Source organism: Notolabrus celidotus, chromosome 7, assembly GCF_009762535.1.
Source record: "Notolabrus celidotus isolate fNotCel1 chromosome 7, fNotCel1.pri, whole genome shotgun sequence".
NCBI classification, from domain to species: domain Eukaryota; kingdom Metazoa; phylum Chordata; class Actinopteri; order Labriformes; family Labridae; genus Notolabrus; species Notolabrus celidotus.
The window spans coordinates 15,853,627-15,868,255 of NC_048278.1; the positions used below are offsets into that span (position 1 = coordinate 15,853,627).

General features: G+C 39.6%; 1 protein-coding gene across 1 annotated transcript in view; it reads right to left on the reverse strand.

The window, feature by feature from the left end:
- Positions 1-2,499: 2,499 nt before the first annotated feature.
- The window catches only part of pkn1a (protein kinase N1a), a 66,934-nt gene continuing 54,804 nt past the window's right edge, over positions 2,500-14,629 (reverse strand). The window contains 19 exon segments of the mRNA XM_034687601.1: positions 2,500-3,956; positions 3,958-4,124; positions 4,127-4,136; positions 6,753-6,833; positions 7,144-7,251; positions 7,354-7,496; positions 7,625-7,701; positions 7,912-7,939; positions 7,942-7,972; positions 8,737-8,917; positions 9,240-9,331; positions 9,791-9,866; positions 10,724-10,758; positions 10,760-10,804; positions 11,480-11,564; positions 11,855-11,990; positions 12,707-12,782; positions 14,163-14,306; positions 14,412-14,521. Coding sequence (XP_034543492.1) covers positions 3,933-3,956; positions 3,958-4,124; positions 4,127-4,136; positions 6,753-6,833; positions 7,144-7,251; positions 7,354-7,496; positions 7,625-7,701; positions 7,912-7,939; positions 7,942-7,972; positions 8,737-8,917; positions 9,240-9,331; positions 9,791-9,866; positions 10,724-10,758; positions 10,760-10,804; positions 11,480-11,564; positions 11,855-11,990; positions 12,707-12,782; positions 14,163-14,306; positions 14,412-14,521 — 1,649 coding nt within the window. The 3' untranslated portion in view covers positions 2,500-3,932.

Below are 14,629 nucleotides of genomic sequence, written 5' to 3' on the forward strand. Positions count from 1 at the left end.
TGACTCCAAGATATTTCATGCTCTGTGACCTCCATACAACAGGAACTGATATCAGATGGCCTGGATATGCAAGATGTTTAAATGAAAAGCAAGTTTAAGCATGGCCGTGTGAAGTAGGGGTGCTGAGGGTGCTGCAGCACCCACTGTTGGAAAAGGCATCACACATTTTTTTTCTGGTTGCATAAATAAGTTGAAACAAATACATTAATTAACACAATAAATCATTTTTTTTCTGGATGCATAAATAAGTTGAAACAAATACATTAATTAACACAATAAATCATTTTTTTCCCTTGTATTATTTTCTGAAGATGTAATGCCTGAGGAAGATTTGAGAAATATTTATAGCAATTTTAAATAATTATTCATTTTAAAATAACCTGATGCATGGGCCCTGTGTGTGTGCCTGCTTAAAAACTAAAAGTATTTGGATATAAGTTCTGTTCAATGCGCTTTACTGCCTTTTGGTTCCGTTTTACCAGGTTTGGCTTGTATGCTCTTTGCTGTACAACGGGGTATGGAAGTTGCAATTTGTGAATTTATAATGAAAAGTTCTCTTGAAAGCTTGTATTCAAACCAGATAATAAAATAAAATGTATGTGCGCTGTAGCCTATCAGTTGCATAAGAAACCTAAATGCAAAAGAAAAAAAAATTGCACCTCTTACTACAGCACCCCCAACTTAAAGCCACTTCCCACGGCTCTGAGTTTAAGGCAATGTGGGGCTGAGTGATCTTGAATAAATAATGTCAGTAACATGTCATCTGCATAAAGAAAACCTTTAAAATAGAATAAAAAAAGTGATATATCTAGGTTGGCCCTAATGGTAATGGCAAAAGGCTCAAATGTTACTATGAAAGTCACTAGCAAGGCTGGGTTTCCTTGTTTTAGTGGATTTGTCAAGCTGAGAGGGGGAGGAATTTAATGTTAGTTTTGACACAAAGTTTTAAATCCTTTATATGCATTTTAGACCAAACCAAAATCTGATAATATGTGAAACAGATATGGCCATTCTATCCTGTCAATGCCTTTTCAACATCAAGTGAGATTGAGACACCTGGATGTTGGAAAGATGCAACCCCTGACATGAGGATGTTTTCTCGTATTGTATGCAGTAAATAAAACCCACTTAGTTAAGATGCATTGATGAAGAGATTACTTTCTAAAGGTGCATGGCAAGCATCTCAGCAAACACTTTGTAATCATTAGTTAACAAGTTTAGATGACTGATATTTCCCAATAGTAATTCATCCATTTGAATACTGAATAGTTATAATATCCTTATACAATAAGTTCAGAATTGGAAACAGGAAGTACTGGAAACATTTATAAAACTCTATACTATAACCATCCTGTACTGGTGCTTTACTAGCAGACAGAGCTTTGATTGTTGCCTTAACATATGTATACTTTTGTATACACCTATACACCAACTCCATCATTTGTAGATCTTCAAAAGCAGCAGAGAGAGCATTATCTGCAGGGAAGGGGCAGTTGGAAAGTCACTAAAAAAGTACCTTTTGGGATTACCCGTAAGCTTTGATAAGACAACTGGTGGATAAATCTCAACTTGACCAGAGTTTGGGCCATGCATATCTATTGTGTGTATTGAGTGTATTATTTTATGATGGAGAAGTCCTGTTGCTATTTGTCTCTCATCTTGATAAGCAATCAGTGTTTAAGTTGAAAAGTATCTTTTTTATATCAGGATGTTTGTGGCTGATGCTCTATTCCCTATAGCAGAAAATACCTGGCCAACCATTCATAGCTTTTTTCCACGGGATGCTAAGGCTGCTGTAGGAAGTCAGGGACTCGTTTGAACACAAGGCAGCAAACACAGCACAATCATGGAATCTAAACAAATCAGAGCTGACTGATATTTTCATTAATTAATTTGATTTACTTTTGGATGCTACCCTTGGCTCTGGTATGTTTCAATGAAAATATTACACATTTTGAAAGCTCTTGAGAGGAACTTTGCCATAGGAATTAAGCAGTACCTCAAATCTCTATGCCGATTCATTCTGTCCAAGAAGAAATCTCATCCTACTTTTAGAAACAAATGTATCACTCATTTAGAATTTTTGCTGTGGAAAATATTACAATTGACTGTTTCTGCACTCTGCAGGTAATCACCCTGTCTGTCGCCTCCCCCACAGCATTTTCAGGTATTAAAATGACTTGTTTAGAAATGTCGATGTCTCATTTGCATTTGTGACTAATTGTTATTGAGGCAACGATAATGATTTCAGTCTATGTCATAAGCAGTGAAATACTCTCGGGAGCTTTGGGACTAAAATTATGTGATCTGAAATGATAAGCAGAAAAAGACAATATGTTGCTGAGAGTAATCACAATTGTAAAGGGCAGCATATGATGATGTAATAGTGGTCTAAATCTGGATCCAATATTTCTTATTAAAACTTTTATCCTACCTGTATTTTAACTTGACCACTTTCTTTGTCTGTATGAAACTTCCACAACAAGACAGACAGAAAAATTCACTCCATATTTTCTTTATAAAATAAGTCATCTCATACTCTCACATGATTTTGTTTTGTCATACAAAGGATAATAAAAGCCACACCATCTTACATACAGCTCTACAACAAACCTCTCCTGTACCTCAGAATGCTAAAGTGTTATGGAAGTTTGTCACACTCACTCATATTTTCCAACATTTATTTTTCTGTTTCACTCAGATGTTCATTTGGAAAAGTATTGCCAAGAAGAAAAGTGAGCTGGGACTCTTAGGCAAAGCTCAGCTCCAAAAAGCTTCTCTGTGGGAAAGTAACTAATGAGGTTTGTTGTGCTTTCTGCGTCACAGACATTTCACTAAATCCCAAAGAAGTCAATCAGTTTTTGGCTGAAACAAAGAAGATTTGATCATTTTGATGAAAAAAAACCCCTGCAGTGACCACAATGTAGAATTCTTTCAGAAAAAACTCCAGTAGCATGTAGACCACTGAATGAATGTGTACATAAGCAGTCTCAGTAATCGAATTTCATTCTTTCTTTTTTAAATTACAGTACAGTAAACTGCTTGCAACAAATATTTGAAATGCTGGTGGTTGTGATTAATCCGTCTGCTAGTTTTTACCAAATTACCAACAATACTTGAATATCCAATTCCAAAAATCATGTGGTTGGCATTAAACGATGCATTGTGGAGTCAGCTGTCAATAAATATGACCACTTTACAAAAATGCTTTAACATTTGTTGCAGAAAATTAAATTCCAAGCAGCACAACATTTTAAAAAGTAATTCAAAAGTAAGAAGTAGTGGTTGTTGTCCTAATAGTTCACTCATATTTCGCCTCATATGACTGAACATCATCTTCATCCGTATACAGTTACACTATTAATGACACTATTTCAACTTTTCAAAGGAGATCCATTTTTAAAGTTATTTCTGCAGCACGTTGGATAGTTTGTCCTGCACACAGAGGGTCACAGAACAAAACAAAATGCTTTTCTGTGGATCAAATACAAGTAAGTAAGGCATTGGTATAGAAGGTCTTTAAGCAACCCCAAAAACAGTCAACAGTACGAAAAGACAGCAAGCTCCTCCTCTCACAGCTGCACATGTGACTACAATGATACATAAGAGGATGGGAGGAGGTGTTTTAAAGGCAAAGACACACAAGTCACTGGTGTGTTGTACAATGATAGGGGAGAGGGGAGCTTGGTTTGTCCTTTGTGATAGAACATTTTACCCCATCAGCTACCCAACGTGGCTTTTATTTCTCAGTCCTCCTTCGTTAAAATGCTGCAGACACAGAAAACAAAGACGAGCATCTGCAGGTCTCTTCGCACTTCATTCACAGTGTAACTAACAGAGAGTCAACGGAGACAGTCGGTCTATTTCGACAAAACTGCCATGGAGCCTTCAAAATAAAAACATTCCTCATTGTCTGCCGGCCTCTTAGCTTACTAGCAGAGGTCAGAGACGTAGTCCAAAGTCCACAAAACTCTCCTGGTCTTTGCGGGAGAGCACACGAGGCTCCCGGGGAGGCGTGAGTGTTGGCGCTTCAGTGGTGAACTCCTCGTCGAAGTTGCTGACGTCCTCTTTACTGCGAATGGAGGGGACAAAGGGAGGGGGCAGCTTCCTCTGTAGCAATGCCTCCAGTCTACATTCTGGAGGGAGAAAGGGGAGAAAAGACAAACAGAGGTCATTATTAAGTTAGAGGAGATCTCAGGACAGGAAATGGCTCTGTGGAGATGACACAAGTACACATGCAGTAAGCTTCTACAATATATGCCATGGCACTTATGTATCCCCATACTATCAGGGATGTTGGCTTTTGAACTTTACTTGTTATCAATACAGAGATCGTCCAAAAGGAATGTCAAATTTTTGGATTTGTTTGCTCATAGGATAGATTTTTTCCCCTTCACCTCAGTCTACCTTGAATTGACTCAGGCCCAGAGAAGTTTCTGGCATTTCTGGAACATGTTGGTGTCCTCTGTGAATCATGGTACAGTTTTTAACCTGGATTTGTAGTTGAAGTGACCAACTGTGTTTACAAACAATGGTTTTTGGTAGTGATTTTGAGCCCATGCAGTGATTTCCACTACAGCGTCACGTCTGTTTATAATACAGTGCAGCCTAAGGCCTAGGATCACAGCCATCCAATATGAGTTATGAGCCTTGTCCCTTTTGTAGAGAGATGTCACCAGATCTTCTGAATCGTTTAATCATATCATATACAGTTAATGAGAATTCCCCAAATTCTATGCATTTTAGAGGTGACATATGACGCTTTTTTCATTAATATATATTGGTCTAGAGGTCCCCAAACATGTCTTTAAAGTTTATGCTCAAAAAAACACTTTGAAATCTGATTTGGCATGCCTGAAAAACCCTCTTCTTCAGCCCTCCTCAGAACAGTCTGTTTTCCCTCTGACCACGCCCCCTCAGGAAGTGGATGTGCCCTCGGCTCTCCAGCTCGTGATCTAAGTTTACATGTTGGCTGAATATACACGGCTGCTCACAGATCGCGTTACTTCAACCCTCTGAATCTGATCCAGAATCTGATCCTGACGGAGAGGCGCTTGCAGCAGGACCTTTCTGAACGATTGGTCACAGATTTAGTGTTTCTTGTTGTTTTATTTGTCAGTATGTCTACGTGTGTCTTGGTACACAGCTACAGCTACGACATGTAGCTATGTAGCTATGCTAACTAGCGCTAGCACTTTTCCATGAAAAATAAAAATCATCCCCTAGATCTTCAAATGGGGAGTAAAACCGACCTTTGTGTTTATTAAGGCAGCCTACAACTAGTATGCCTCCCACCTAAGCTCCTTGTTAGCACATTTGTGCAGGTAATGAAAACGAGGAGGGTTTGAGTTGTATTTATATAGTCTATGGGCTGAACAAGCTCCGAGCTCTGACTCCGTGACAGACCGGATATTGTTGTGAGTAACAAAAACACGGAAGTCTGAAACAGCTCGTTTCACACACATTTACAAAAGGTGGAGAAATCAGAACAGGGGCAGAATTGATTTTTTTCATTCTTGGGGGGTTTGTAGACATGCCAGGGAAACATATTTCAGGTAGAGAACTGTTTAAAAAGTCGATTTTTCCATGATATGACACCTTTAAGCTTGGAAATATTCTGAAATGCTTAATTATTTGTAACACAGTCTCTCACATAGTGGTGAACTTATTCCCATTTATAGTTTTGAAACTAATCCTCTTGGAATGCTCTTTGTACACCGGTCTTGTTACCAATTTGTTGCAAATGAACCGTTATTAACGATTATTAGAGCTGTGTTTTTTTTTTAGCAATTAAATACATTTAAATTAGAATATATATATATTTTACAAAACAATACATTTGATAGTTTGTATTTGCACTATTTTCATTAAATATAGGCTTACATGATTTGCAGTTGTTTCTGCTATTTTTTTTCAGATTTTAACAAGCATCCCAACCTTTTTTGGAATGAGGGTGTAGTTGGACACAGATGTTGGTGATTCCCATTAACTAAGGATTGAGGTGGGGGGGCAGTGTAGAGAGATATGGATAAGATTTCAAAGAGTATGTTAAAGCATTGTTGCATCTGCGTTTTCACCTCTGCTTCAATTATGGATCAGTCACTCAGTTATTTATCACATAACATCAAATTTAAAATAATTTCAAATATGTTTGCTATAATACCTCAGTTGTCCACAGAAAAGTAAAAGTTACGTTCCACATTATCATTGTTAAAGCTGGGGTTGGCAGTCTCGAAAACTAGCATGAATTTGAATGTAGCATGTCCTCATGACTCGGTCTAACCCCTCCCCTCCTCCCTCAGAGCTCCTCCAAAACGACTGATCCGACTACAGGTCCTGAGCAAAGCACCTCATCGGGTCGGAGGGGACAGGCCCGAGGTCGAGCGAGAGGGGCAGTCAGTAGAGTCAGGGGAAGCAGCGGCAGGGGACGGGGACTCGGAGTGCATGCCGGGGAAATGTACGCGCAGGAGGCGGGCAGAACGCAGGACGGGATTTGAATGGTTTAAAATTTTGTCACCGAAAAAAACAGTGATTGGTTGTTGTTTTTCCCGGTTTACTCAGGCTGCAGATAGCAGCTTTTCTTCGCTCTTTTTTAAGAACACATTATGTATTGATTGCCATCAAGACATAAGATCATTTTAACCAGTATAACAAAAAGTGTATCTAAATCTGATTACCAACCCCAGCTTTAAGTGTTTATTTGACTTTATGGTGCTCTCGAGGGGGAAAAAATGCATAAAAAGTTTACTTACTCTAAAGAAAGGCTGCTTCTTCACCTCCTCTGCATCCTTCTCACCAGAGCCGAGTCTTCTCTCTGGGTTCCTTCTTAACAGCTATCAACAATACACACACACACACACACACACACACACACACACACACACACACACACACACACACACACACACACACACACACACACACACACACACACACACACACACACACACACACACACACACACACACACACACACACACACACACCACACAACATTACAGCATGTACATGTGTGACCTCTGTGACTGTGAGAAAATAACAGTTTGTCACTTTTCTGTGCTATTCATGAGTGTTAAAGTTGGAGTGTGTGTGTGTGTGTGTGTGTGTGTGTGTGTGTGTGTGTGTGTGTGTGTGTGCATTTACCCTTCTCATGATGCCAATAGCCTCTGTAGACAAGAAGCGTGGATAACGAACTTCATCATTCACTATACTGTCATCACCCTCCTCTTCATCATCTTCTGGGAATGGAGACTAGATACACGCACAGGCATGCCATATTACAAATTTTAAAAATGCATTCAGCAAACTTGCAATGTTAAATCTTTAAGTTATAAATTAACAAGTTATTCTCACCTCTCCAACCAACATTTCATAGATAAGGACCCCGAGTCCCCACCAGTCCACTGCCCTGGTGTACGACGTGTCTGTTAACACCTCTGGGGCCAGAAATTCTGGAGTCCCACAGAACGTGCTGGTCCGGTCCCCAAACCCATTCCTACACACAGACGCAGAGAGATAAAATATTTGAGGCAGACAGCTTTGCAAAGTGCTGCAGGCAGACACAGTTTTAAGATGTTAAATGAAATATCATATAAGCCCATCTGTCAGAAGCATCATTATCCACCTTCTTTACACAGTCCGAAGTCAGCGATCTTCACATAACCATCTGTGTCAAGCAGCAGGTTGTCAAGCTTGAGGTCTCTGCAGGAGAGGGGAAGTGGAAATATGTAGGTGGAAATCAGTGTCTCTTCACAGCCTTTCACAAAGACAACACAAAGAGTTAACAGAGATTTAAAAGATGACTAAAGAATGTCTACAGACATGCTTACTGCTCGGTTCTTTTCTGAACTCACATTAGTAAAACACTATTTATAAATTTTTTTCCTCCTCAGCTGCTTCACATTCACTCACCTGTACACAATCTTATTGTCATGGAGGACTGAAGTCCAAGAACTACGCAGGCTGCATAAACCTGAAGTCAAATCAGAGAAACATCATTACTGACCTGAAAATGAAGGGATTACAGTTATTAGGGCAGAGCTGAACAAATAATACAACCCATAAAAACAATAATTATCACTGCCTTAAATGTCAAAGCTGCTGGCTTTTTGATTAACAGTTAAATCTGCGTCATTTGGAAACAACATATTGGATGAAGGGACACCACAAAAAATGTATTTCTTTGAAGGCCTTTCAGTCACATGGTGAACCCATGGCCACACAAGATCCTTTCTCAGGATCACAGGTTGAGAGACTAAGGACACAATCCACAGTCCGTCGTTCTGTATAAAAGTATACTTTGAAGGTCAGCTGTAGCTAATGTGAGTCTTCAGAAGTCAGCAAAATAAGATGATGTTTCCCTAAGTTTCCAAACTCTTTGGAAATACCAGACATGAACCATTAGCTATGGTTGAACTATAGATTTATTTCCACTGTAGAACTGTGGATTCCTTTGAATCCATCCTATTTCACTAATGCCACAGAAAGAGGGCACAAAGGTTGAACAGTTGTGCTTTCACTACACAAATGTGCACTATAAGAAGTGAAACTCTATCACTGAACTTCAACTTAAGTAATATGCTTTGTAACACTCATCCCCCACTGTCAGGATGTTATATACTCCAATGGGAGCTTTGTTTTATTGGAATATGCAGTTTTTAAATCATCACTAAGGTGAAGTATAATTTTAAAGCATTTATTACCAGTACAGTTTTTCACTTTCTGAGCAAATGTTACATACACTGCTCGAGGCTCTGTAAAGACGTCTGTGTGGATGTGCATCATGAGGTCGCCTCCAGCTGTGTACTCCATCACAAAACACACATGCTCCGGAGTCTGAAAGCACGCAAATAGGTTGACCAGGAAGGGATGGTGCGATAAGTTCACGGTCTCAAAGATGCGCTTCTCGCACATTAAACTGCGGGAGGAAGGAGATAAAGAGGTGCGAAGGAGGAGGGGGAGGCAGGGGTAATAGAGTAAAGAAAAGAAGCAGGGAGAAGAAGAGAAAATAAAGTTTGCAGGTTGGAGTGTGGAGAAGATGGGAGGATGCAGAAGATGTGAAAAGATTGGAGGGAAAAATTAATCATTGATGCATAATTAGATTCTTATCTTGATTGAGAAGAACTATAATCACTTTGATTAACATAGCATGAAGGATTGAATACAGTGAATATATCATTAGAGCTCAAGCTAACAACATATTTATAAAACGCAGGAGCACAGTGAGTAACAACACACACCTTTCCACCTCATCCCGAGCCACGATGTCTCCTTTCTTCAGAGCTTTGATTGCGTACATTGTTCCTGTTTTCTTATACTCTGACAGCAACACCTAGAGACAGAAACATCCAACAACCAATCTGTTAAACTCAAGCTCTACAAGTGAAGAGTGCTTCTACATATGCATGTTTGATGGTGTAATGAAGAAGAATGTGTTTTAAAGATATTACAAGGTCCGACCTCCGACATGATTTAAACCTGCCAAATGAACCCTCCCTATTTACAATCCTGATGTGAGAAAATAATAATTTTCTTATTCTTTGAAAACACTGGCACAAGATCACAAAAACTGAGTTCACAAATATTCACAGATGTATTATTTTCTGGTTGCCTTTCCCTTATTTTTAGAAACAGATCAGAATAAATTGATGTCCAGAGGAGCTGACTGTACAGTTTGAGGCTTTTTGTGGTTCTTCTGCCATCGAGTGCCTTAAAGGGTGCCGATATTGGAGTGTTGTATGTTACGCAAGTTAAAAGTTTATCTGGAATAAGTACATTGGCAATATTATACCTTTCCAAAGTGTCCCCTGCCCAACACAGCGATCATCCTGAAGTCCTGAAGAGACAGAGGACCTTTCCTTTGTTTACTGGAGAGAACAAATAGTCACACAGTCAGCTGCAGGATTTACAGAAGACACCACAACAAAAGACTGACCTGTTACTTTGCTGAGATTTTGAGCTAACAAGAACAGAGACATTTTTTCAAGCACTAAAATCTATTCTTCAGGTCATATCCCAGCCCAAGCTATTGTTTGTGCCAATTGAAAAAGATTCCCTTCAATCATTCTTGTCATATTGTGCTCACAATAACAGGATGGGAACAAGAATATGTTTTTTTTTTCCATTTTAATGTCACAGTGATGTTGACCTTTGACCTTTTGGTTAAAGCATCCTCACCTAATTTCATGACATATGCATGAAACTATCACATTTAACGTAATAAATATGAAGTTATGGTGTTCATCCTTGAGTCCCAGTGGGAGGTTGATCTAAATTCAAAGAGATTCCTCGACGGCCTTCGTGAGATATTGCACTCACAAGAATGATCACAGCCACAAGTACACGGACAAATAGATAAGCAATGCAAAATATAAAGGCCTTGGTCAATGCTGTTGCATACAATCAAACAAACTGCTCTACATATGACCCATATCTGTGGTGGCTGATATGGGAACTGAAGGGATGGAGGGAGTCATTTTAAATGTTAGCATTCTCATGCTAATTGACACGCCTCTTTTACAAACTACATTGAGATCTCAAAATAAGGAAAAGTTACAGCAAAATGGAATTCACACATCATGAACACCTTCATTGACCCCTGTGCAATGAAACAATCAAAATGTTACTGTGAAGAGGACCATGATGAAGGATAGTGACTATTCAAAGAAAAACAACACAGGTAAAAGACGAATGCATGAGGGCGTAATAGTGAATGTTTGTGTACCTGCCAATAGACGAGGTTCGGACAGGGCACTCGGGGGGTGAGGTCTGGAGGGGAGAAGGGCTCGATGACTGGAGGTCGGTCCTGATGAGGGACATGAGGCGATACAAACACAAAGGAGAAGACACAGGGAGACATACAGAGACAGAGAGATGAGAGGATGCACGAGGGAAAGACAAGGCACACGTGATTTCACGACACGGGTTTGAATGTGACAGAATTTGGACTTCACATTTGCAGATACGGAGCAGTTACTTCATACAGACTGTAGAGATGGTGAAGTCCCGTGTGAAAACTTAGGGCACTTACTCCATTGTGTGACAACTAAAAATAGCGGGCAGTGACACTAAATCTATTAAATTTGCTTTTCATTGCATTACATTAACCGCCTGGCTGGATTGAAGCATCCATATTTCACATCTGTATTATGAAATGCCAAGTCTTATATTGTCAGGGCTTTCAGAAAATGTCCAGTCCAACAGTCACATGAACAGAATTGGCAAGATGAAAATGTTTATTTGGATTACTCTGATTTGACATAAATGCATCGTGATAAAGACACTTTTCTGGATCCATATGATGATTTCTTTAAAGAAGTTCCATCAATACTCATTTCATGTTTAAAGCACAACACTTTACTTGAAGCTTGATTTTATGTTCATTCTTTCCTGCTCACAGGCTGAAACTACTACAGGAACCCTCCTCTTTTCACCACACCTCCCCTGTATCCTGCGCCTCCTCTCTCTCTGTCTGTCTCACCGGGGTGTGTGTGTCCGTGTCTCTCTTGTAATCGCCTCTCATTGGAGAGTCGCTGTCCAAACTCAACTTCTCCACTGAGACCTCCCTGGAAAATTTAAACAGACACCAACAAACCAACAAACAAACACAGTGATGCACACGGACACATGAACAAACACACACAGGCACGCACACGCACAGGGGTGTTGTTAGACGTGGGGCAGAGAAAGCATCAGATGCTTTAAACTTTGCCAGGAAACACAAGGATAAAAGGTTTGAGGAAAGCTGCCTTGTTTGATAGCACAGTCTGACTGACTATCAAACAATCCACACAGAAGTCAGTGTTTGTCTGATTCAACTAAGTGTCGTGTCCCTATGTGTGTGTGTGTGTCTCACCCGGAGTTAAGAGTCAAGCTGTGTGCGTTGGGGCTGTAGGTTCCTGAATTGTTGGCGGTGGGAATGGCATTTCTAAGCAGCCTCACCCATGTGCCGATATCCACATTCATCTGACGAGCCCGCAGGAAGGCTTTACCTGGAAACACACATCAAGAGTCAATGCTGTAGGTTTGCAAACAGATCACAATAAATTAGTCACACTCTCTCTGAGGGAACACATTTTCACCATGGTCAATTGTTAGCCACATTTTTTGTTATTAGTTTTATTTTTAGTCTGGAGATCTGAGAGCACCTGTCTTTTTAATTCCTGACTTCTCCTAAAAGCACTGAAGTGTCTGGATTTCATAACAATTGAAACTGAAAAGTGCATTTAAAAAAAAAAGTATATCCTTGGGAGTATAAATTACAGTCAGAATAGTCTTGAATGTAGTGGAAATTAGACAATAATACAAAATGTACATGATCAGAATGATGATTGATCCTTTCACTCCTGAAAGTGACTAAATAATTTTTCAAGGCTCTCAATGTTTTTTCTCTCTGTTCAAGTGCTCTTCATATGGTTTTATTATCTCTTACATTTTGTTTCAATGACATGCATTCTTTATTTGTTCTGATTATCAACAAGAACAGGTTTATTTTCACCACTAGATGGTGCTGTGACCTAGAGTAAGACTTTATACTGAGCACCAGCAGAAATTCTTTCAACTGGTGGTTTATTTTTTCATCAAATTAAAAATGAATGTCAACATGGCTGTTTGTTCATTTGTTGGAAAACATCAGTAAACCTGTGGATTAGAGACGGTTTTCAGGATCACTAAACTTTTGTATCTCTCCTTTCTTCTCTCTCCTCACCTTGCTGTTTAGAAAAGACCTTCTTCTGTCTCTGAAGGCGGGGAACTCTCTCTATGACAGGGTTAAAGAAGGTAACCTGAAAAAAACCACAAACACACACACCACATGAAACACGTAGAAGCTACACACACATACACACAGTATTTTTTTGGACATCAAACCCAGACGATCAAACCTTTCAAGTGTGATGTATCAAAGCAGTGTTTTTCAGCACAGGTGATTGTGACAGCGTGCGCGTGTGTGTATGTGTGTCTGTGTGTGTCTGTGTGTAAGTGTGTGTGTGTGTACATTTCAATGTCTATGAGTGTATTTATAGCTCTTGAAGTGTAATGTATACAAAGGCATGTGGCTGTCATTTCTTTCTTGTTATATCCCTTAACTGGTTTGTTTCCCTTTTTTTAATCAGTGTTTTTTTTCCACAGATATTGTTGATAGCCTTACTTTCACCAATTATGTAATTTTTGATTAAAAACAGTTCCGAAAATTATCAGTGGAGTCACACAGAGCATCAGAAGTGGACTGAGGTGAGCAGATCAGTACTTGCAGCTCTCCAGTGAGCTCAGCCAGACCAGGACCAACTGAGGCCACTTCAACCAACAGTGATACAGAACCAAGGGGATTTTATAGCAGCCCCAAATCAGAGTTTGACTCCAGGTGCGATGAGTTTTGGGATCAATCAACATCTGGATGTGGATGCTCGAGAGGTCATTATAGCTTTGTCAGTCCTGAAGTGCTGGGAGCTAGGGCTGCTTGGTTATGGCTAAATCATAAACACAATTATTTGGACTGATATTGAGAACACAACTATTAAACAAGATGACTTATGATTTGACATCTCTTACACATACATTTATTGAACTTGAACTCTCTTTTAGCACCTCAACATTCTGTACTCTTTGAAAGAAAAACTGACATAACCGTTTTCCTTTCTTTATTTTACCAAAGTTTCCCTGTTTGTCTAACTGTATCGATATAAGAGTAATATTCATCTTAAAAATAATATGTAATACTACTGACAGGGACTATAGACTCCAATAGGATTTCACTGAATGAGCTTTGACTTACTTTCAATGGTAATACTAACTAAACTGAATACAAGACTTTACCTTGTTAAAGTTTAATTTTCCTCAGTGTTATCAAAAAGTAAAGGATGTGAGTTCTACCAGCACTCCACTTCAAAATCCACTTCAGTACTTTAAAAAGATCCACCTCGATATTTAAAAAATCCTCTATTACCACGTATGCCAGATGTATGATCTAGTATTTGTGAAAATGGGTGACGTTTGACTGAAAACCATAACTCTGTGCTTTGTTTGAGAAAGATCATTGACATTGACAATAGTATAATGGGCTAACAAGAGATTTTAATTTGGAGTCTGTTTATGTCAGAGTTTGTCAGTGTATGTTTGTGTTGGTGTGTATTTGATTGTCTGTACATCTGTGTATGTCTGTGTACCTCAGCCAGCAACAAGCCCTGAGGCTCCAGCTCCAGCTGAACTGTGTGTTTCTGGTTGTCCAGGAACTCCTCCAGCTTCAGGTACTTCAGAGCGCACAACGAGCGGTAGTCCTTCCAGTAAACAGCAATCTCCATCTCTCTTGACTAAAACACACACACATAATAATGCTTACACACTGAGAGGCAGTTTGACTATGCTGGTATGATACTGAAATGTACTGTATGCATTTATCGTGTTTATGTACTGACCCTTTCCAGCTCCACAGTGAAGGTCTGGTCCCATGCCTGCTCTCCCACAGTCCTCCAGGGGGTCTGACCCACCACTGAGTTATCTAGCTTCAACACAGCACTCACCTCAGCTGCACACACACATATGAACACACATCAGCAAATTTAATACCCTCTATAGGTGACATTCCTATACAGCACTTGGCACTTTATCCCTGACTGCTGTGAAAATTAGAGCC